The sequence below is a fragment of the Platalea leucorodia genome (genome assembly GCF_965183815.1).
Source record: "Platalea leucorodia genome assembly, chromosome: 5".
Lineage (NCBI taxonomy): Eukaryota > Metazoa > Chordata > Aves > Pelecaniformes > Threskiornithidae > Platalea > Platalea leucorodia.
This window is the reverse complement of record NC_138827.1, coordinates 9,252,720-9,276,891: the sequence shown is the minus strand read 5'-3', so window position 1 is coordinate 9,276,891 and position 24,172 is coordinate 9,252,720. Positions and strand designations below refer to the sequence as shown.

The 24,172-nt window shown below is 42.2% G+C and overlaps 1 protein-coding gene across 2 annotated transcripts in view; it reads right to left on the bottom strand.

Moving 5' to 3' along the window:
* Nucleotides 1–598: 598 nt before the first annotated feature.
* The window catches only part of XYLT1 (xylosyltransferase 1), a gene marked incomplete at its 5' end in the record, with an annotated part of 209,410 nt that continues 185,836 nt past the window's right edge, over nt 599–24,172 (bottom strand). The window contains 4 exons of one of the 2 annotated variants that reach the window (XM_082313143.1): nt 599–7,045; nt 8,100–8,428; nt 16,716–17,049; nt 23,087–23,282. In XM_082313143.1, the coding sequence (XP_082169269.1) occupies nt 8,106–8,428; nt 16,716–17,049; nt 23,087–23,282 (853 nt within the window). In that variant the 3' untranslated portion in view covers nt 599–7,045; nt 8,100–8,105. Of the gene's footprint in view, nt 7,046–8,016; nt 8,429–16,715; nt 17,050–23,086; nt 23,283–24,172 lie in introns of those variants that run through there. The other variant, XM_082313142.1, reaches the window with a different exon arrangement.

Sequence of the window (24,172 nt, the reverse complement as noted above, 5' to 3'; positions counted from 1 at the left end):
GCAGGGAGAATCTGGCCCAAAAGCAGTCATCTGAGTTTGAGAACTAGGACAACTTGGCCCAAAAAGCTTGGATGTGTCTCTGGATCCCGTGGTGCAGGCAGCTCCGGGAGCCCTGCGGAGTCCGACCCATCTCCCAGCACTGCTGCTGGGGGTGGCACCCCCTCAGGCTGCAATTAGCACTGCGCGCCTGCGGGCGGTCATCTTGACCAGCAAAAACTGATTTCCGAAAGGTGTCCGTGAACGTTTCCCCCACAATTGCTACGGCCGGGAAACGGAGCCTGAAAAACGACTGACCGGGCAGCGTATTGGCATTGGCATTGGGATCAGAGATCGGTAGTGCTTGGTCCCATTTTTCCTCCTAAATATCACCAAGCAGCAAAGCGCTTTTAAATAAAGACTTACATTAGTGGGGCTGAAAATAATACGAGGTGCACACCTATTCCTAAAGACAGCCTTTTTTTTTTTTTTATTTTAAAATTCTGCATCTGAAAACACAGTATGACAGAAAGCATTTATATACAACTGCAGTGTTTTTGGTATAATACAGTATTTAATACATCCATTTCTTTTTCTGCAAAAAAATTTGCTTTGTCGGACAAAAAAACCAAACTCCCATTGACAAAGAATACAGCTAAGGCACATTGTTTTCTGCTAAATGAAAGACAAAAGGGTGCAAAAACGGGTAGTGCAATAATTGCTGAAAATCACATTCTACTACAAGAAAAGCATTCTGACTTTGAACTTTGATTACCGGTCAATTTAAGACATTTCAATATCTCATAAAATACTCCTTTAAATAAATAGCAAAATATCTACATCTTTCAGTGTGTTCCATTTGAATTTCCAATTTTTTTTTTTAAACTTTGCTGTATATACATGGTTTTCTTTTTTCTTATTCAATAGCTTACAAAATATTTCTGTACAGTTTTACGCATATAATGATCTATAACAAAATAGTTATTTCTTAAAACTATATTACCACCAGTCTTTGAAAATGACAGAATAGGAATAACTTATTATGGATTATGTCAGGCAATACAAAAATCCAATCAACCCAAAACAAAACCAAAATGACAAAGTCAGAAAAATCATTTCATTAACTAGAATTAATTCTTTTTGTTTCACAAATCTTGTTTTCTATGTAAACCCTTTTCAGTCGCCTTTGGGTTGTATCCGCATCTGAATACCAAAACAGGATAGGATTTGGGATTCCTAAAAGCACTGCAGCCTGCCGGGAATATTGGTGCTAGTGAAACACGACAGTTCTCCATGGAGAAAAGTATCAAAGCAACCCAAGAGATACAAGCCTTAGCAGAAACCCTTGGTTTCTGCTGACTTTGAGAACCTTTGGATGAAGCTCCAAAAGCCAGATTTTTTTGAAATGCGTGTATGACACTGATGATACAGCCAGACTTCTCTGTCTCCTAAGTGTACTGTTAGATTCCCAACCATCACTCAAAATCTGGCCCCAAGTGATGATGTTCTTCAGATTTTAAGACCATACCATTAATGGGATATACCTTCTCCCAGCTACCAGTACAAATCTGAAAGGAATGCTACTACATCATGCCAAAATGAATGAAATTACTCCAGAATTTGTCTTGTGCATCTGAGAGCAGTCTGTCCTGTTATAGTCTGAAGATAAAAGTTATTAAGTTTGTACTTTGTAGGTAATTAAATCAACCTTCCTTATCTACAGTGAGCTGCAGAAGACAGAGCTCATAATTTCCTAGGGTTTGTATGAACGCTTGAGCCTTCCTTTTGCCCAAAGGGAAGGTCATTTTCTTCCCTTAAAGACTGCATTTGTAAGCAATTTCTATTGTATTTGTGAAGTGTAAGCTGACAGCAACACAACTGAGCTGTAATAGAAATCTCAAGGTGCCTTTTATTCCTTCCACAACAAACAAAAAGTGAGCAAGACACAGACAACACCTAACTTCCTAACACAGTTTAAGGCCACATTTAGAAAGGATGAAAGTAAGGCTTTCTTTAAGGGGCAACACACTGGATGCCACAATGGGAACAGACACCGAGTGATCCACAGCTGATAGGATTCACCCAAGGAAAATCTGAAACAACATCCTAATTTTGGCCAGCAGGTCTGTGCCTTCTTTTGGATGTAAGCAGGAAAATAAAATGAAATGCCATAGACATCCTCCTCCAGAATATTCCCAGCAAACTGAAGGTGCTCCTCTAGCAAGAGATTGCTATCTTCTCAGTTGAGGGTGTTAATTACAACAGAACCAAAGACAAGTCAAGTCGTTACAATATACAAATGCAGCGCAATGAACCGCGCCTAGAATTGTCACTCTGTTATCAGAGGCACCTGTACAGATCTTGCTGTTTATTTGGCAAGGTTACAAGTAATACTTCTAGGTTTTAACAAAGTAGAAAGAGAATTTGCATAGATTGTACATTCAGTTCAAGGAGATTTCTGGTACCTTTTTTTGTTGTTATCAGGTAAACGTGTTTGCAGACACAGTGAGGTAGCCGCTGTGATAGCACCCATGAGCAAAAGAAGGTAACCAAGGCAGAAGCAAAGAGCAGAGAGTGATCTACGCGCTACGGTTAGTATAAAGGAGCAAAATCAACATGGTACCTGCAGCATCACATCATGAGGGTTAATCGCTGCCAACACCACACTTAACTGCAGACAGCCTAATGCTACCATGGTCCTGGGTAACACAGGCTGTAAGATCTTGTTGCCTCAGTTTTAAATGCTCTCAGCCTGTTTCTTCTTTCCCTTACTGTGATGGTGGTGGTGAAGGTTTTCAAAGGTCAGTCTCCTCTACTCTACGCCTTCGAAGGGAGTTACAAATCAGAATATTTGCTCGCTCTTGAAGAGTCTGCAGGAAACAAGGTATTTCCCTACAAATTCTTCCTCACTGCCCTTAACCCTAATTCACATTTGTTTGGCTCCTCTGTGCCTGGCTGCAGCAGCGATTGCCCTCAGCAAGGGCGCTGCAGGCAGGCATTCCTGCTCTCAGTAACTCCTGCTGGGCCCCTAAAAGGGCAGTGCCCTGTCCCCTCCAACGCTCCGTCACTCCTACCCTCTCTGCGGGCATCAGCCCTGGAGCTGTCTTGGCAGAAGCCTGAGGGTTTGGTCTGGAAAGACTTTTTTACATGATGTTTTCAATTGTCCGTTAATATGGGTTTAATGTCATGTCCTACAAATCCTTAGGACTATCTCAGAGGCCTTGAACGGTTGAAATAAAAGCACATATGGATCATTACCTTTTCACAACCAGACTGAAGCAAAGGCCAGTGGGAAATGCCACTAGCCACTTTCTACCAGGTCGGTCTTACTCTGTTGCTGAAATAACCAAACCTACTATTACATATATTAAATACCCATGCCTGACAATCAGGAAAAGATAATTGCTATCACTTCTACCAACTCCTTCACATGTGTTAGTACTGAGTTGACTCAAGGCTGCTCTGAAAAGCAAACTTTACTGATCTGCAGCTAGGGTTTTTGAAGAAGCCTAAGGGATTTGGCTCACACAAGTACAAAACTTCCTGCTCAATGGAAAGCGGTGGAGTTGGCCAAGGTTTCATGTGGTCAACTCCTGAAGCTTTGGGATCTGGGAAGACAATGAGGAGGGTGTGACAGCCGGAGGCAAGCTGGCAGGTCTCTGACAGCTGTGATGAAACAGAACTAGAGAAATCAACAGAAAGTTGGTCCTCATTGCCTGGCCACAATAAAAATCTGGATCTTGTTTTCTTTTTATCTGGGCAGTCAAAGCTGAGATCTCACGGTATCAGCATTTCTTAGCCTTGCTGTGCAGAAGGCGCCCAGTTTGTTCAAAGTTTTGTTGCATCACAATTGTGTCAAACTTTTGCAAAGTTTCAGCATGTTCTTTACCCTTCATTGCTCCCTTTGGTCAGGTTTAGAATATCCCAGTTCTGATTCACTGACTTCCCTACTCTGTTCACTATAATCGTAGCTAAGAGTGATGGAAACTTCATTAGTATCGCAATTAGTGCTGTAGGAGATGGGCAGAAGATGAATACACATTAGTTGGTCCTTCTGAAGGTGTGCAGGATCATTGTTAATATGCTGTTAAACAACTGTACATGCATTGTGCGCTGAAGCCAATACCTAGGAAAGTCGATTTGTAACACATGAATGCACATTCCTGTATCTCTAGGCTTAGCAATAATGAAGGCTTAACAACAGAGATACAGATGGACTTCCCTGTACAACACTTGCTATCATGAAGGAATTGTTAAAATTCTCTGCTTGCCGGGAGCACAAAAAATGAAGACATAATTTCAATTCTAAAAAAACCCTGAATATCAGAAAATGAAAATACAAATATTACTACTCAATGTCCAAACGTCATCAAAGAAAGAATTGGACAAATCTGAAAATAAACTGTCATTTGAACTATTTCTATTAGCCTCAAGGTTTAACATTACCATATAAACAGGTTTGCATAATGCTAAGATTGACTTTGGACATAATTCATTAAATCACATATGTAGATGTTCTGCATTTTGCCACATTCCCTTTCTGTGTAATACTGATTGATCACAGAAGTGTTACATGGCTATCGTGCAGAATGGGCAGGGAATTTAAACGAGCAAAGCATTACACACTGAAGACAAACGTGTGCATATGGAAATACACCCCTCTCCCACAGAAAGGGATTTTGATCAAAACTGGCCTTCAGCTGGAGTCCTATTCAGCAAGCACTAGCCAGTGTGATTGGAAAATAACACTTGCACATTCAAATGAAGATGCATAACTTGCTTGTTTTGTACAAATTGTGGGTCCCTGCTCTGAATTCTCCTTTTCACCAAATGTAAGATCTGTGAAGTTATTCTCTTCTAACAGTAGATAATACTCATCACAGGCTCCAAGTGCCTGCCATTTCAGAACCTGAAAAGCCACTAAGCAGGATGTCGGTCTTGGCAGCACTATCACAGCATCAGCTTGGAGCAAGCTCTGATCCCCGATGCAAAGGGATCATGCTTTCCATGGTTTTTCTTCACAACTACAGCACTTTGTAACTCAGACACAGTGTCCCGTATATCACTTATGTATCTGTGTCTGCATATTAATTGTTATAGAGGAGGTTGTCGTTTAAGTCCAAAGCTTGACACTGCTCCCAGAAGATGTTCCAAACACTTCTAACACAGACAGTATTTACTCATAGCGTACTGTCACACCTTTTACTTATGCTGGACTTGACTCTGAAGTCCTTACTCAGCATCAGCACTCCATGGAAGTTTTGCCTGAGAAAGGACTGCAGGACCAGCCTCTTCAGTTTTACATCATGTGTTTTAACAGCAGCACTGAGATTGCCAGCTCGCTGCAAAACTTCTTTGTGTAGATGCTTTTTGCCTTTCAGAAAATAAACGAATATATATTTTGTTTTGAGATATTTTAAACCTAGCATATAAGGTAAATAGGTATTATCAGCAACCATTTGTTTTCTTTCCCTTTTTTGTACTAAAACAAAATAATTTGCACCTTACATTTTAAATGAGGAAAGTGGCAGATTTTCTTCTAACCACAAAAGACAGGATTGTTGCCACCTTCTGCTTGGTCTAGTTAATAATGAAAACTTACCAACAAAGCACTTAAAAACATTCCTGCTTAAGAATAAAAAAAAGTATCAAATTTAAAAACCAAGTTATTTGCATGCATGTGTATGTGGGCGCACCCTTATACATAGGCTTATGTGCAAGACAGACCGAAGATTTTGCGACTACCCTGGTAGTCTCATTGAGAACAATCACCGACTAAGATTGTTAATGAATTTTATTGTGTGCCCTAAATATCATGTTCTTCATTTAATCTGCAGGGCTTGAACCATGCGGTTGTCATTGGATCAGTGTGACTAAAGCCCTGGATTTCACAGTGAGGATCGGAGGTCCCCAGAAAACTTGAACTTCATGAAGGAATGTTAGATTAAAAACAAGCACTGTTAAAAAAACCCTACTGAAAAAGTAATAACACTCTGTTTCTATTATATAAACCTGTTGGCAACCCTGCTTTTAAGCATGCTTGCCTCTAGAGCCAGTTGAAAAGCTGGAACATTATCTTAACTGAAATATTTCAACCAGCTCTCGTTGCTACAAGCTTTCCTAAAACTACGGCTCTCGTGCCTGTCAAAATCAAGACAAAAAAAGAAAGGGAGGTGTGAGGGGAGGAAGGCCTTTTCTTAATAAAGGCAGCTTCAGTTAGTAAGATAACATAATCTTCAAGCTGCAACAGCAGCACCTACTAATTAGTCATTGACTAAAACATAAATAATAAATACCTAAATTGTTCCTTCTATGCATCCATTTTTGTGCCAGATAAACATTTCAATGCTCTGCCTTAATGCCAGCACAGCTGACACCGGAATTTCAAGTCCAAAGCAAACTGCAAGTAGCTTTAAACCAATACTACGGAGAGAGATACTACAAGCCACTGGGATCTGTGTGTTATGGTCATCTTGCAGCTGTTGTTTAAAAGGGAATTCAACCTTTCTGTGAGATGTGATTACGGAATGATTTTTAGGGGTCTGTTTCCCTCCTGATGTGGATGCTTAACTCTCCTCAGCGGAAAGTTAGCCATACCCACAGAAGGGTAAACAGATACCTTACTTTATTACATCAACAGGATTTTTTTCCTAATTAACCCAACAGCTTTTAACAGCTTTTTTGGGTTATGTTGTTAACAAGAGATTACCACAGCAACAACAACAAAGTGCATGTTTTATGCTAATGTAAAAGGCATTAGTTGGAGATGGATTTGCACATAAAACCTATATTTTAAAAAGTTCTTGGAATGTAAATGAATTTTTTTTCATGTAGAAAATGCAGCTTAAAATGATGCAAAACATTTAAAACAGGATGCAGCCTGCTAGAAATTCTGGAGACAGGCAAGGGTAGAGTTTGTTGACAGAATAAAGTAAAAGCACTGAGAAACATGGCATTGCTCTCCTTCACGTTCAGCTCGTGGCTTCGGTCAGGAACCCATGTCCTGCACAGCCTTCCAGGTGCCCTGCACAAGCCTCAAAGGACCTTTCTTCATGAAGAGCTGGCAGATCTGAGATCAAGGGAGGGAATTAGTGTTAAGACTTACTAGCCGCTACTCAAATCAGCAAAGAAATGTGTTGTTGCAGATTTAGGTCCCAATTCTACCATTTTCCTGGTTCCGCACAATTCCACTGCCTGAGAAAAAAACTCAGCTCAGCTCACGAGCAAAAGTCAGCAAAGGGTGTGAGCAGGCACATCACAACCCACCCCCAACCTACACATACACACTTGCTGTACTGCGAAAATGCTTAGGTGCTGGTGGGCTTAGAAAAAAACCTGCAGATTTGAAAGGGCTGAAATCCAAAATGCTTCTTTGTCCTTTAAACTAATGCTCGTAGTACCCAGACCCTGAACCTGACTGCGTAAGACATAAAAGACTAATATAGCAAACCACTGGTTCCATTTAGAGTTTATCATGAAATTAGTCTAAAAAATCTCTGAAAAGAATCTGAAAGTTTCTGCTTTTACTCATTTTCTCTAACTAGGATAACAACAGACATTAGCTGAGTCCAGAATTACTTTGTATTATTAAAAAAAAAAGAAGAATGAGGGTGTACCATAATTATTTCACGTTCTGTGAAGTAATGCAGCCATACAGGCCCTAGCCTGCAGTAACCAACCTCCCCAGGAAGCCTAACTAGAAGGGAATTTTGCTGTGATTTATTCATGGTAGCAAAATAATGAAAGCCTATGAAACAGCAGAGGTACAGACAAATTTATTTTTAAAAAACACTTTTAGCAGCTGCCCCTTCACTGTCCTCTCCATGGCTTGCTGCTACTGTTTCGAAACCTGCGGAGGCGGTGGCTGCAGCGGCGTGCGGTACAGCCGGGGCCCCACGGGACAGCACAGGCTGCAGGACAACCGAAGCTGCTCCTGACAGAGCTGATGGAGAGGGCAGTGCCAGAGGCCTTGTCAGAACTTTTTTTTTTTTTTTTTATGATTTATATTGCAATAAGTAACAAAAAAGTATAATGTTCCCTTAGGTTTCTGAAATCTGGTGCGAGATTCACATATGATCAAGGTTAAATTCCCTTTTAAAAACCTATGCCGGAGGAGAGCGTACCGGATGCTACCTCAAGCGACCGTCGGGTTTGACGGGGCCCAGCTCAGATTTGGGGTCCGGGCTCAGGGAGCTCCAGGCTGTCTGAGCGCAGGCCTGCATGACCGGGCAGGCGGTGGGGCCGGTGCTGCAGATGTCCACGGCTGACCAGACACTGCTGACCAGAGAGTCCACCCAGGCTTCCAGCCGGGCGCCCACGAGCCCCGCATTCCTCTTGGCCTGGTCCACACGGGCAGCACTGATGGGGATGTTCAGGACGGGGTTCAAGCCCTGGAAGCTCTGCTCCATGTACGCGTTCTTTGGAGGCCCGCTGTGATACTTCATGGCTTCCTCTGGAAATGCAAAAATAAGCCCAAAAGTTAGTGCATTAAAAAAGAAAACGAAACCCAAAAGACAAAAGTTATTGGTGTGCTATAGTCCATTTCCCCAGCACTGAGGACACGCTGCAGCCTGAGGATGACTGGCCGTGCTCAGCTCTTCAGCTCCTCATGCTCCCCACTACGAGCTTCACTCACTGTGATGCTAACCCTGCAGGCCCTGCGTTAGCAGGGCGAAGCCCTGGGACTCAAAGCAGCATTGTCCTTATTATCATCACGTACAACCGGCATCCCCAGCCTCAAGGGCATCCCAGCTACGAGCTCCTGTTTGTAACTGGAGCCTGATCAACATGCAGCTCCTTCTCAGGAGAAACCCATTTTGCATTCAGGAGAAGTCAATTTTGCCTCTTTCACTGCAGAAGAAGCCTGGGAGATAAGCGCCGTGCAGCTGAAGTTACCAGGGGCACCCAGGGAAGGCTGTGCTTTGAAATAAGAAACAGTTCAAGGACGCTTGGTGTGGGAAGGCTGCCGACCCTTGTCAGACTTTCAAGTGCTATCATTGATTTGTCTAGGAGGACGACCCAAGATCTGAGCCTGTTTTTTTTCCTAAACTGATGAAACTTGCCCTGCTGTGGAAAAGCCATAACATTTGTTAGCTCAATTTACCTCCAAAAACCAGGTGGTGCCATTCCCGGCACTGGAAGGACATCACCATAGCCTTGGACAGACCGGACCCATAATGAAATACATGTAGCCCCAGCATCATTCCTGGAAGTGCTCCAGTCTCGCTGGGAAAGTATTCTCTAATGACAATTACATTTCAAGCTCTTGGGCAAAATAATGGATCACAACCATTTCCTAATGACACTTTTCTTTGCATTGTGGTTGCTTTCCTTACAGTAACTCTTCTACCTCAGCACAATGCAGTACATTGCCCCGAATCTGTAATATTGCAGTAAAAATCATTGTCAGGCTGTGATAATGCCCTCAAAGACCTTGAATTGGACACTGCGGGTCAGACTGCCCTCCTCCACGGCTGGCTGACTTCTTAAGGTCCGAGAGTGGACCAAGGTGCTGCTCATAAAATCAGAATGGGACCCTCCAAAATGTTCACTGCATGCCTCGTGGGAGTACATTTTCAACCATTTCTTCCTGTTCTCAGCTGAGCCGACTTCCCTAGCATCCTCGCTCCGGCAGCACTGAGGATATGTTTAGCTCTGCCAACATACACACTGTCTAGAACACAAAATGGGCCCATTCAGGGCGCTCCAGGCTAGGAAAGCCACCGCGCTCAGATAGCATTTAGAGGCCAGGAATTACATGTTCATGGCTACAATTCCTTCCACATGTCCTTGCTGCCTGCACCGCAGCCTGACACTGAGTCCTTTCTTCCATGCAGAGGACAGTATCTCAGGCGCTGGCAATAAATCAGTACATTTATTTAGAAGGAAAAGGGACATTTAATTGGAGCTTCGCTGTTACATTTGCAAAGTCTTTAATGTCAAATGCTGTGCAAGTCCATTACTTCAAATCCCCAATTAAATTAGTTCGGCACATCCCCATCACCATTATACATCACTTAATTGTTCCTGCGTTCATCTAAACCCCTCTTTTTATTTTAAATGGTAGATATCCACAATAACCTCTAGTCAAAATGAGCTTATTCCATGCACATGTGTCAGAAGTGTGCTCTGCCAGAGCACTGTAGTTTAAGAAACAGAACAAGTACACATGATTAAATTTCCTCCTTTGGAAGCAATTAAATATGGAAGAATGTTTGTCAACATATTAATTAAACAGGAACATTCTAAGTAAAAATCCCCAAACAAATAAGAGTTGGCATTACTAGCAGGATCATCTGATTGAAACAGGCAATTCAGAGAGCTTGTTGAATTAAAGCCTGTTGTGCATGTGTTTAGTGCATGGAACAAGAAAGACCTTTTTTCAGACAAATAACAGGATGAAATGGAACTTGCTCTTCTCTCTGGCTCAGCCTCGCACTTGTTCTACTCTTCAGGACTTGGTGTATTATCAGGACTGGAAGGAATGAAACCTACAGAAACTGCAGGAGCCAGTGCTGGCGATGCAGCAGGAGATCATCTTTTTCTCTGAGTCTGTGACCCTTGTTGTTTAAGATCAATGGGCTGCTTTTGCTAAAATAACGGTGATAACCTCAGCATCTTCATCAAATTTAAATTTCTCCACTCTGCTATTGCTGTAATTGTGTCGGATATGCTGTGCTTCCCACACCAGCACACCGCTGTTTCAGTCTGCACCGCTAAGTGACTGCTGTGCTCTGCCCCAGAACTGGCTGCACTGCAAGGGCTTGCTGGCAGGTACAACAGTAATAGTGTTTAATGGGTCTGAAGATAAAGTTTTTTGAAAAGCCACACACAAATATCAGCAGACAGGAAAAGACTGCTGAGGATAGTACTAAAGGGAATAAACCACTACGTTTTTCAGTGTGCTAAGGGCTACCACTGCCCACAGTGAAAATGTGCTTCTCTGATGCAAGATGCATGATGAAACCCTGACACGGTACTGGCAGGGCACTGCTTGGCCCCACAGCAGAATGAACAGCCCAAGTGAGGTGTCTGCGTGTCCTATAAAGAAAGAGATGGGTAACAGCAGTCTGAGTGCAGAGCTATGTGTACTAATCAATAGGAAATGCTGAGGATTCAACCCAGAAACCCTCTCCTGAAGCCTCCAAGTCTTTGTTAAAAAGTTCACATGACAAAGTAAGGAGGATGCTGCTCATCCAAGCTATGGCAGATGTGGGATATTCCTCTTTGCATTAAAGGAAAAACAAAAGAAAGATAATCGTGACTCTATAACTCACTGGGCTGGGACAGGAGAGGGACAGTGTGGATCCTAAGCCCTGAAATACTGTATAAAAGGAAGCTGGAGTTACTGGGCATGCTTTTAAAGCACTAACACTTCAGTCCTTGCTCACGAAAAAATAACGAAGAGGCTTGTCCCTATGAGATGTGTGTTTAGACATTTAAATCTGTAGTTAGAGGAACCAATTCAAAATTAGTTGAATTGCAGACATTAAGCCAGATTTTTTTGGCCAGCAAACACATCCAAATAGCCCTTTCACTTCAGGAGGACACATCAATGCAAAATATATTCCATTGACTCTAACTATAGCTTTAAAAAAAAGAGTTATTTTTGTCCTCCATTTTTGTTCGCTCTTCAGTCTGGGAGGGCACTTCATTTCTCAACTGACTTTTCTTAGTATAACTTCTTTGGACTAAATACACAGCCTGTAGTCAGCCACATAGGTTGGGATTTCAGCATTTTTGTGTGGGTTTGTTCTTCATTTTGCAGCAAAAGCAAATGAGTTTAGACAGAGAGTGGGCTAAGGAATGAAAAATGTGGTTACCTTGGTACACATTAAGGCGCTAGACCTGTGGTTTTTTTAAAGCAACACAGAATGTACAGCTTTATTTCTTTACTTGAATTGTGTTGAAACCCTCTGGCAAAGAGGTAATTTTTTATTGACATTTTGTTTGTTTTCTCTTGCAGCAAACAAGACAGTGCTGCATTTGCTCACAGTGAAGCTAATCGACTCCTTGTCAACTGGATCTGAACTAAATTTCGAAGCAAATCCCTGTCTTCAGGGTTTTTCTCAGAATGACGATTCCAGGGCATGTCTACTTTTCTGTAGCCATGCACTCGCCTGCTGCTATTACAGCATTTATCAAGAACATGTCATGTTACCTCTGGTTAATTTAAAGAAATCACAGCAGTTCTGACACAAGTTGCCACCCACTTTATAATCCGTATAGATGCAATTAGAATTGATTGAGTCACTGCAAACAACCAACGGCAAAACAAAGGTTTCCCAGTGTATATACTTAATTAAGATGATCTATAAATATGGATTAGGTTAAAAGGCCTTTGAGATGCATGTGTGCATCGCAGTACGTCTGCTAATGCCGTCAAGCCTTTGAAAGAGGTGGCTGCAGTGAGAGGGCACAGGGACCAGGAGCTGGCGCTGAAGGCTCCCTGTCCCGTTGCGGGCAGCAGAGATCAGAAGGCCCATGTCCGCGGCACACGATCAAGCGAGGAACTGAACATGAAAGGTCTCTCTTAAGGTGAAGAAGGAGGATGATCTTCTTCACTGCCCTCCTTGTTTGAAGGAAGAAGGGTTTTATTTATCCATTTATTTATTTATTTTCAACCTAGTGTTTGGTATCAGCTTGAGGTTTGGGGCTTTTTCTGCCCCAGAAGCAAATCTGCCCACCGGCTCACAATAACCTGTTTCGCTTTAACGAAACAGGTACTATACATTAAACGCATGACAACTCATTATCGTCACTCCAGCTGGGAGATCGCTGTGGAAACTCTGCCATGAATATAAACTCAAATTTAAAAATGAAATTGCTTTGGCTTGTTCTCTGCCCCTCTCAGTGCCCCTGGGAGACATGTGCGATCACACTTGGCATGATTGCTTCACACGGACTTTGTAGAGCATGGAAGGGTGGGAAAGTGGGATGATGGGGATGCAGAGCCAACCTCTACTGAATTCGCTGTTTTCTTAGGAATTGAAGTCTACTTGGTAGCTTGGATTATAGTCTGTGAACTACTGGCTAAACGCTCTGAATTATACCTTTGTTTGGCTCTGCCTCTCCAGTTCCTACACAGGGGACCTGGACATCTGGCTTCGAGCCTCCGAACTGCACTTAAATTCAGGCTGCCTAAAGCGGACAGCAAGAAACCCCCATTCCTGTCTATTATCACTGCTAGCAATCATCTCCCTGTTTTGTCTGCTCCACATGTTACATTCCCTCTCTGTCTTGGCACAATTTAATCCTGGGGCGTCCTGCTGGTCCTTGGCAGCCCTCCTGTGTCCTTACAGTAAGCACAGAGTACTTGGCTTTAACACACACAGCCATATGGTGAGAAACTCAAAATCGCCATTTAGAAGAAGAATAAAACAGAATCTGGCTGTGCAGGACGTAGAGGGAAGGAGATACCAGTGGAGCAAGTGAACCTGATTTCTCCCAATGATTTATCTCACAAATTCACTTAATTTTCCTTTCCTTTTCTTCTTTCTCCAACCAGGCAAACACCTGAAGGCACTCTCGAGCCAGAGGATCTGCTGAAGGCAGAGCTGATCAGTGACACAGCTCACACGAGAGAAAATAGATACAGATTTGGATGACTGGAGGGGGAAGAGGAGCAAGAAAGAATAAGTAACATCAGATTCTAGATTTTCCACTGAAATGGCTTTGGGAGCCTCATTTACAGTGGAAACACCCCAAACCTCCCAGCATACTCAGTAATTCCATGTAAGAACTGATCTCTTTAACTCATAGATGCAGGTTTTGAAAAGGTCAATGAATCTGTTTTTAAAACAATTTACATTGTCAGTTATGCACATCTGGACACAATATCAAAGAAAACACCTGTTCTTGATTTCCCTTTATGGTTTCACTTGCATGCACAGACTTTAGGCCAAAATTAATAAATAAATGGGAATAGCAAATGAATAAACTACCTGCATAGGCTGTTTTTATAAACTGTTAAACAAAACATCTTTGCTGGCCCCTGTCCCATGATTAATTTTTTTATTTTTAATTGTAATCATGAATTTTGAGAGTCATGATACAGAAACGAACACGTTTCCCTTTGATTGTTCAAAAGAGGAGCAACAGTCTCCCTTCATGATGCTGGGAAACTGAAAGGAACTTTGCCTTGTTGTGGTCTGTGCCGAAGTGATGTGTAGGTAAGTATTTTAGGAAATACAGTGATTGTTGCCGTGTTCGTGCTCTCAAGATAGAAGATTTTAGTGGCTGCTGCTCTGCTGCCAGATTTGTGCAAACGCTTTTTAGAATGACACAGACAAATTACACATAAGACCATGGACAGATTTTTATGTATGTAACTACGTGGACTTCAGTTTCTGTATCTGGAGTATATGAGACAGAGGGGGCCAAATCATTACCAAGCAAATGACATGCAAAGTGGTATGAAATGTATCAGTCATTCAAAAAGCTTCTACAGTAGCAAATTACTTTCCAGGGTAATCTTTCTGACAAGAGCTATAGCTTTTCTTTTCCTCTAGTTTTTTTGGGGGGGAAGAGGGGGACAGCGGAGGTGAGGGAGGATGGTTGGAAAAACAACATTTTAAAGAAATCCCTAATAAAACATATTCCCCTCTTCTGCTGACAACACCTAGCTAAGTCTGATGTATGTTTTATTTTCAGTGTTAAGACAATAATACTGTCCCTTCATTTTAGAAGACTTTTGGCAGCGTTCGCATTGTTTACAACAGTAACAGAAACTGTTCTTTTAGAAGTTCTAGTTCTTCTGTCATACTCTCACAATGCGTTTATTTGGCAGAGAAAAATATGTTTAAATAATAAAGTGGTGACAAACTGACAAAAGCTGGAAATCAAAGCTAAATGACAATTGCCTGCACAGAGCACAATAGTGTTACTGAGACAGAAAACCTTAAAAAACCCAAACAACAGGAATTTGCATTGTAAATACAATTCTAACTACGGTGGAGTGTCGCTATCTGCCCCTGTAATTAATTTTCTTCTTTACCTTCATGCCTCAGACATCTGGAGATTATACATCACATCATCAGCAGCAAATCACTCCTGAGGCTTTTTTCCTAGATAATATTGTTCTCAAGCTTTATATTTCATTCCTATAGAAGATTCTAGTTACCATATGAATGAACAGGGCTCTTAAACAAAAAATACGAGCCAGATCTCCTCCCAGTGCATCAATGGGCAATAAGGATTAACTCCATAATTTCAGTGCAATTATTCCAGATTCAGAGTTTGGACTAAAGGGAGTTTTGCCTTTACACCATGAAGTCTGAGACACACTTAACTGTCCACAGGGCTCTCGCGTTATAGGGAAAAGCAGCAAGTTGCTAGCTACGTGCCACATTTTCCATCCAATTTATGCCTTAACTGTTAAATTAGCAAAGAACGTGGAATTCATTAATTTCCAGGAGACGAGTCAGTAACAGCTGCATTTAGAAACAGGTTGTCTCAAACTTTAAAAATGTATGCCTTCTACAAATGGCATTTCTTCACATTTTGTCATTGCCTATTAGCTAGTAACAGCAGCAGGTTGTTGGTGGTTTAGCTTCTGCTTAAGAAACGATGCCACCAAATGTTAGAAGAAGAAATCAGTAAGTTAGCTCTTCTGCTGAGAAATGTGTAGAATCAAGCTCCTGTTGAGCAAGATAAGGGCTGCATTAGCTCTCAGCAGTTGTCTGGTGGTGTTTGCATTACAGAAGCAGCACGTTATGCTGGAAGGTAAATGCCTGACTCAGTTTATTTGCTGCCTTGTAAGGAAGAAGAACTTCTGAAAACTTAATAGGATCATTCATGTATCTAGCAACTTTAAGATGTCTAAGGTTATGAATATTAATACTGGGCAGATGGAAGCACTTGAGCACGTTAAGAAGAATGGTAAAGATATTCATAGCAACAAACTTGTTTTCATCTTACTGAGTATGAAAACAGGTGGGGCTACAAAACATTCTCTCTTCTCCCAGCCCAGTGTCGTTGGCACTGGCTGAAGACCCAAGCACTCGAACAATGCCCGTGCCAGTGCAAACTGCTGCTGGGAGCCTGTAGACACTGGCAGCCCAAGAATGACCTCTATATTTGGATGGTTCAGGGCTGCTGTGGCAGGGAAGAAAATGGTTTCTTTCTAAAAAATGTCAGCGTGGGTCTGATAGTGTGCTTACTGGGATCGCCGTATCCATAGATATTTCTATAACACAACTGCTTGGCATATACTGAGCAAGTTTTGGCAGGTATCAGGCAAGAGTGAATCCCTGGACCTGACAATATGTCAGGTGAGCTCTGGCCTAGGGTAATTTTGTCTAACTCAGCATTTTGTGTATTAATGCTTTTATCGTTAAACATGCATTATCTTTGTCAAGGTAACAGTTTAAAACATCTGTAACTCTTTACGAGCAAATGTGAGTGAAAAGCAGCAGAGAAAGGTCCATTTTTCTTTCTATTTCTAAATGATGGCTTTTATGATAGTTGTTAGATTACTGAAAGCCTGAAGTTCTCTGGATTCTGAACGGTGCATATTTTAAAGATATAAATAACCTTTTGTTCAAAGCGGCTGTGTTTTACAGACTGGATACAGACACTTCCGCTTGTCTTAGTGCAACAATTTCTTCTGATTTAGTATCTATAAAATTCCTTTCTTTTCTCCTTTTCCAATACAGTGCTACTTCATTTTTAACAGCAGCATTTACAGTGAATACAGACACAATAACTGTATCATTCGTTTACCAAATAATAAAACTTACCTTGTTTGATAGGCTGCCGATTAGAGAAGGTGAGAGGAGTAACAAGGAATTTGGTTTCAGCTACCTGTACCCAGTGGTGCAGAATTTTTATTGTCCAGACACCAGGACGCAGGGGCAAATTCAAAGGTGGTTTGTAGTGAGTAAATTCGGCACTGGATTCAATAAGAATATCATATGTTGCTGCAATTACATTAACAGGATCCACCCAAATGACAGTAACGGTGACGTTGGGGCCTTTTCCCCATTTCTGCATGCCAACTGGCTCATCTGTAGGCCCAATGAGTCCTCCGAAATTCCGGAAGAGCCTTTCCTTGGCGTCCCATTCGGTGCCAATCTGAAATTGAAGACCACATTGCTGCTACCATCATCTCTGTAAGTATCTGAGACCCTTACGTCAAATAAGGGCTCTCAAGACACACAAATCATATTTAATGACATGAATTATGCATACATATAGAGGCTGACAGAAACACGACCTAAGATCATCATGTGTACACAAATTGTGAGACAACCTTGAATGCTAGGCTTGGTTTTTTTTTAGGCTTGGTTCGATTGTCCACATTTGATTGATATAAGGGTTTTCTTTACATTAAGAGTGACATAATAGGCTATAGCAGTTCTCCTTTTCCTCCACATGGAAGCAGTCGATAAAGGACCGAGCCTGAGCACAGGTTATACATAGAAAAAAATATGACCCATCATCTCCTGGGTCGTGAAAATGTACGATACATTTGAGAGATGGACACTGCAGTAGAGACCTCCCCAGTTACTGCTAAGGGCAAGGAAGAGGCTTTTGCTGACTTTAGGACAAGTCACATCAGGTCCTTTACTACAATCTATCCATGAGATGCTGTCTCCTTGCACTCCCTGTCTGCCTGATGTGGGAAGCTATTTCTGGTAAACTCTTTTCTAACTGTCATAACAGTGAGATTGTTTTTTATTTATTCACTAACTAACAGTAAAGCAGCTGATTCACAATCTAGTGTAAATATTTAATGGACCTTTCTTTTTCCTAGCAGCTTTCATATTTCACTGCTCTTTAGATGAATTTTAATGGTTCACCCATAACCCACGGGATGATATAAACTTAGAAGCTGTTGTCATTAACACTTGTACACTACTGAAAATAAGCACCTCTGAACAGATAGCATGAAAATGTAGTAGCTGTTGTTCTTAGGCCAACTGAAAGACATTTTACTATCCCGGCACTAAATCTAGCATGCGTTTATGAGGCTGACCATGAGTGAACCACCTCCATCAATTCTTAAGAAGGCAACTTGGCGCACTGCAGTACTGCAGGGTGCATATTTGCCTTTGGAGGAAGTGCCCACCTCGCTTGTCCCATGAGGTCCTGATCCCATGCTCTCAAATCAAAAGTGATAAATACCAAACACAAAAAGATTTGAGGGACCTCATTTGAAGTGAAGAACAGGAGAACCCCTTGGCTCCTTTTGGCAAGCAGACATCTGATGTCATTCCTTGGAGAGACATACAGATGTTTTGGCCAGCCTGGTACTGAAACCCCTCATAGTCCTTCAGGTCTTTTTTGGCCTTTATCTCCAAACAAACAGCGTAGATGACCTAAGAGTCGATTTGTTCCCTATACTACAGAAACCATGGGATTCCCTGAAGCGGTCTCCGGAGGCCCATGCACACACAGACAGGATCCCCTCTTTCAGCATATGTGGATATTGAAGATTTCCCGAACACAGAGCTGTCCTTGTCCCTAATCTTCACCTCACATGGGTGTGGTCAGAACCTGCTTTCCTGAAAGCATAACAAATAATTGTAGCTCACTTGCTTCAGAGATTTTTCTTCTGGATTTCATCTCATTTGATAAGTGGCTCCAATATAATGCCAAAATCTCCCCAAATCCGTAAAATGTAACAATTACCTGATGCCTACTACCACTGATACCTGTACTGGAAACTGTCCAATCCTCAATCCCTTCTAAATAAATCACTGGTTGGCAGACAAATTACAGGAGGACTGAAAGCAAAAAGCTACAAGGCCAGTAGAATAAAAACCTACCATCCTAAATCCATCTGTCATCATATGAATTCCTCCTACTGGACTATGACACTGCAGAATATGAGACAAAATGAGCCTTCCACTACTCTGCAATCAACACAGCAGAATTGCTGGTATTTTGGAGGTATTTCACCTAGCACACCAGCTAATCAAACCAGACAGCGTAGCCCAGATATCAGACCCAAGCATCGACTGCCTCGAGGAGCTGTCAGTGTGTACTCTCCTGACAAGACCGACTGAATATGTATGGAAATAAGCTGAGAAAGAAAATTTCCTGACCAGATCTTATTATCTACTCTGCCAGCCTTCACTGAGTGTGGCCACGTCACACCTACCAGAGCTCAAGAGACCTGGAAATAATAAAGCCACAACATGTGAAACAAATCTACACCCTCCTGGGCAAAGAAAACCCTACAAGGAAGCTCTTTCCATCACTTTCAATATTTCTTGCTAAAGAACTCCTCAAAAAAATCTTGCATCATCCTCAAAAAATAAACATTCAACCCTGATATACAACTATTTCCCGCTCTTTAGTCTCTAGGAAAAAGAAATCAGTTTCTCGGGAAAAGAAATCAGAAAATTACAATCCCCATGCTCCAACCTCCAGGTGACATTGCTCAACAACCAGGTTGCACAAAAGATGTTGAGATGTGTTCATATGCACACAGGTTTATGAGAGTATAATAGAAGAGTGAAGGTTGCTTTTGGGGAAAAATTATAAGAAAACTGTTGGCTGGTTGTTAAGCTTTGTGCAGGCATGTTATTGGGTTCCCTAATGTAAACCAAAAGTTACGGCCAAAGAGCAGGAGAAGAGGTGGAGGAAGGGACAATTCTCACGCCGGTGGCAATCGCTTCCCATGAGAGCCTGTCACAACACTAGTGTCAGGGTGTGCACGTCCACGAAAACAACAGCACAAAAACAACAAGGAGAAAATACTGCCACAGAGCAGGCCCTCAGCAACACAAAGGCAAGGCACCTGGGCACCCTGCAACACCCTGCACGCCCCAGAGCCGGGGCTCAGTCCAAGGCGAGGTGCTGACACCGCTTGGGGCCGTGCACCACAGGCACCTTAGGGAAGGGAAGGGCAGGGAGCTGCACACAGCTGTTTACAGGGTCTGCTCTTTATGTCCAGTTTCCAGCTGGAGGACATACTTTCCCATGCTGCACAGCTTACAGTACAAGCTGGTCTTAGAAGCACAGTATTTTAAAGGGAATTTTACTTAAAGCACTAGTTAGAGGTTTATACCTCTTCCCTTGAACTCTACACAGCTGAGTTCCCAGTACTGAGATGTCTGATTTTACAGGCCAAGAGATACTAGAGTCCTATAATATTTTTCATAGTCCCTTAAAACATTGTAAGTAGGCTTTCACTTTCAAATGGAATACACAAAGTATGGGATGGAATCAAGCAGTAATGAATATCTGATAAATTATGAAGGGATGTGGCACAGAAACTGACATTTTCCACATCATTATTTTAATCACCATGATTTTGAGCTTCAAGAGCAGGCACTGTGCACAGGGTACGTTTGGAAAGCTGGAACTCTCTCATTGGCTTAAAGCTCCTGTTTCTATCTCTGTTCAGTCCCAAGATAAAATTTTCCCAAGATAAATTATGCCTTGATTATGGGTTTGTGTCTCATTGCTCACCACAAACAGGACCATTAGGTTCACACAATGCACGCTAATTGCCTGCCACCTAGTTTATTTTATTCTCCGTGATGAATCACAAGTCTTAACAAGACCAGAAACGAACTTGGTGTTCAACTGATATACGCTGAGCTGAGACTTTTAGTACTGTACAGCAGATCAATCTTCTGCCCTCCATGGAAAAGTTTTCATGAACCCAGGCTGGTAGGATCCATACTGTGTGCACTGTGCACAAGCCAATTTTAGGAGGTGTGGGAGTTTCATACTTGGAAATCGTCTCTCTTGGATTTCCTGTAAGTTTATTTCCTTTTACTCAGCCCGAGACTGAGTGCAGGGGCCATGTGCCATTGAAACACTATCATTAACCCCACTGGCCATCAGACAGCCCAGCTGACTGATTTTTTTTCCACTTGTCTTTACATGGTGCATGGTGAAATCTGCTACTTGGGAAGCAAAGTCTGAGAAGCAAAGCAAAGGAGCAGAGGGCTGACTGGAGAGATCCTATCGTCTCCGCTGCAATTTCAGTTGTGCACCAGGGTCACAAATACACCCAGGGGCACATTCAACGCAGCACATTTGTGCTCTTCCTGCCGGTCCCGTTCATGTGAGCCGGGACAGGGGAGAAAGCTCTCAGCTAAAAAGGCCCCATTCAGTTTTAAATTTCTGCCAGATCATGGGGTGAAAGTTGTTGAAAAAACAGCAGTTTTATGTCCCAATAAGCACAGATCTTAAGTTTCTTTTTTTGGTGCATAACCTGTGAACACTGATGCCCTCATCTTAGCTGAACTGCTAAGTTTGTTTTACGCTTGCTGGACAAAGAAATGCCATTTTAATAAGCAGTAGCAGATTAGAGGCTTTCCAGCCACACTGAAGCTGAAGAGGTTAATGCTGGATTTATAGCAGGGTAACTGAGAGAATAATTTGGCTCAGAGGCAGAGATGCCTGCAGGCCAAGGAAGGCAGAAAGTAAAATAAACAATTAAGAAATGATTAAATTATTTACTTTGTACCTCCTGGTCTTTTAGAATATGAATCATCTATGAAAGGAGAGGACAATTAAAAGAGTTTAGGCGAGAAAAAATAATGACAATAAGTAAGCAGCCACCAAAACTCTTTTTGTATGTTTCAAATAGAAGAAAATGTTTCCTTAGCCTGAAAAAAGCTCACCAGTGATTAAATCCTTGCCATGCTTTGCACTCACATGGCTTCACTGCAGCAGCAGTTCCTACCGGGCTGCTTACAGACCAGCCGTGGTCTATGAGGCCATGAAGAGCAGCTCATTAGTCCTGTGGGATCCGGGGATCCTCCCTGCAGGGCGACACACTCCACAGAGCTGTGGGCACAGTGCAGCGAAGAGGCCACCGACATGCCACTGCTTCCCCGGCCAGGGGAGGCTGACGCTGGGCACTGCTGCTCCAAGACACCTGTCAATCAGGCTCATGGTTGCTGCAGGGCTGGATTTGGGGAAAAAAGGTTTCGTTCTGGGGGCAAGAGGGGACCTGGCAAGTGGCCAGCAAGTAAATTCTGGTTCCAGGTTTGTTTCCTCCCTACAACTGAGATGAAGTCAGATGTAGTCTTTCTAAAGATTTTTATTTGAGTTCTAGAACACTAAGATCAACATACTTCTTTTCATCATACAATTATAAAAAACTCTTCCTGCTCCCAGCCCCGTTGCTTTCAAAAGAAGGACCCAGAGCAGGCATCAGGCCGAAAGTAAGATTAAAAGTACCAAATAAACAGCAGAAATACTCCTACAAATCACATGAATTAAAGCTTGTATGACCATTTATCACTGCATGAAATGGTAAGCCTACCATCAGACACATTGATAAATGAAACTCACTTTCCATCCATCTCTTTAATGGCACATTAGTGTCATGGATTTGCCATGCACACCAAAACACTGAATCCTACCTAGGCATTTCTTAATTGCCCAAGATGGTAATTTATGGACTTGGCCATAATGACTGGAACACATTTGTTCAATCAATTTTATACCTTAATTGAAATTTGTGGCTTAACAAGAAAAATCATGAAATTAACTGCTCAGACAGTTGTATCTTTAAAACAGAACACAGATGTTGGGTTCTATTAGTGGTCAACTTTCCTGATATATTTTAGGGTACATTTTTTACACTCTATGTCAGATCCTAAGACAAATTCCTAGAAGAAATAACAGGATTTGTGGGAAATCTCAGCCACCGCTGTGATAATTTTCTCTTTCGTGTTACAACATCAATATTTTGCTCACATGTGGCATCGGTGCCTGACTATCACTAATTTTATGAGCGTTTTTTCAGCATACTCTTAAGAGGAACGCTGACCACATCCCTGTTCACATCTGGAGCTGCAGAAACATGGCTTTTTTCCCAGGTAACTCTCACAGCACTCAAAACAATCGCAACCACAAAACTTTTAAGTTACTGAGCCCCTTTTACAACAGTAAATGCCTTCAGTTTGCTCTTAAAACAAGAGGGCGTGAGGACTCTCAGAGTAACATAAGAAGTGAGGGTTGACCACAGATCTGAACTGGCAACAGTATCTCCTTCAATGAAGAGGATGTGCATTACGCTAGAGAGCCACTCTCACCTAAAAATTACATGGAAATACAGTTTCCAAAGGCTGCTGAATAAGTATGCAGTCTCTCCAGAGGCTCGTGACATTCTACATGGGTGGCTACGAATACTTACCTCTGAGAACTGTAACCTTCCAAAATCACTTGGTGGACTTGCGATCTTAAAGACTTTCTTTGGCATCACCCACGTTTCCAAAGTTTCTAGTTTACTGACAGCCAGATTGGTTGCGTGGTGTCTGATTAGGAAGCCTTGGAAACGATCAGCAAGGAAGTACAGGTGGACGGAAACCGGATGGCCCATGGGGTAGTATCTGTAAAACAGCACACGCACATGCTCATCAGTTACACAAGAGAGACATGAAATCTCCATTTACTTGGAGCTAATGGCTTAAGAAGCATTCATTTCAACTAGAAAATTCACCACTGTACATTAAGAGATTTCAAATGTGTTCATGACTCATTATCAAATATTCTTAGGCTGTTCCAATTACCCTGAAACATAAAAAATGTTACTAAGAATATATGCTCATTTAGAACATATTCACAGATCTAAGCTCTTTAGGAGACACCTCTGCGTGCCAGAAAACTCCCTTCCCTTACTACCTCTTCTGGGTAAGAAGTGCCACCCAGAGATATACATTGTTAGGCTGCAGCACTGTTTGCTAGGATAAACGACGTTCAAGAAACGTGTCTATTGCTCCAAATCAGGTGGCCTTCTTTTTTTCTTTTTGCCTTCAGCAGGGTGAGTCCCTACAGAGGCCTGGCAGTGGCAGTGGCTGTGGGACAGCAGCAGGCTGGGGACAGCAGAGGGTGCTGCGAGGCCGGGCACGGGAGAGCTGATGCCCTGCTCCATTCCCCGCATATAAATCTGATCCCCAACCAATTCTCCAAGGGCAGTGCTCTGTAGGGTGGCACTGCAGCAAAGGACACCAGGATATGGTTCCCGTTTTAGGTCTCCTTTATTTTAGGAAATAAACTTCACATTCCTTTTAGACTTGAGGTTGCTTTTGCTGTGGATTTTTTACTCATAATTAAAAATAAACTGAAAAAAGGTCAAACAAACAGGAAAAACCTCTCATTGGGAGATTGGGAAGCCTTCAGTTACAGTTTGGATTTAAAGACATTGTAGTCATGGCTTCAAATAATTAAAATCTATGGTCAATTGTCTGCTATAGTCTCAGAAACATCTGTAATGATGTTT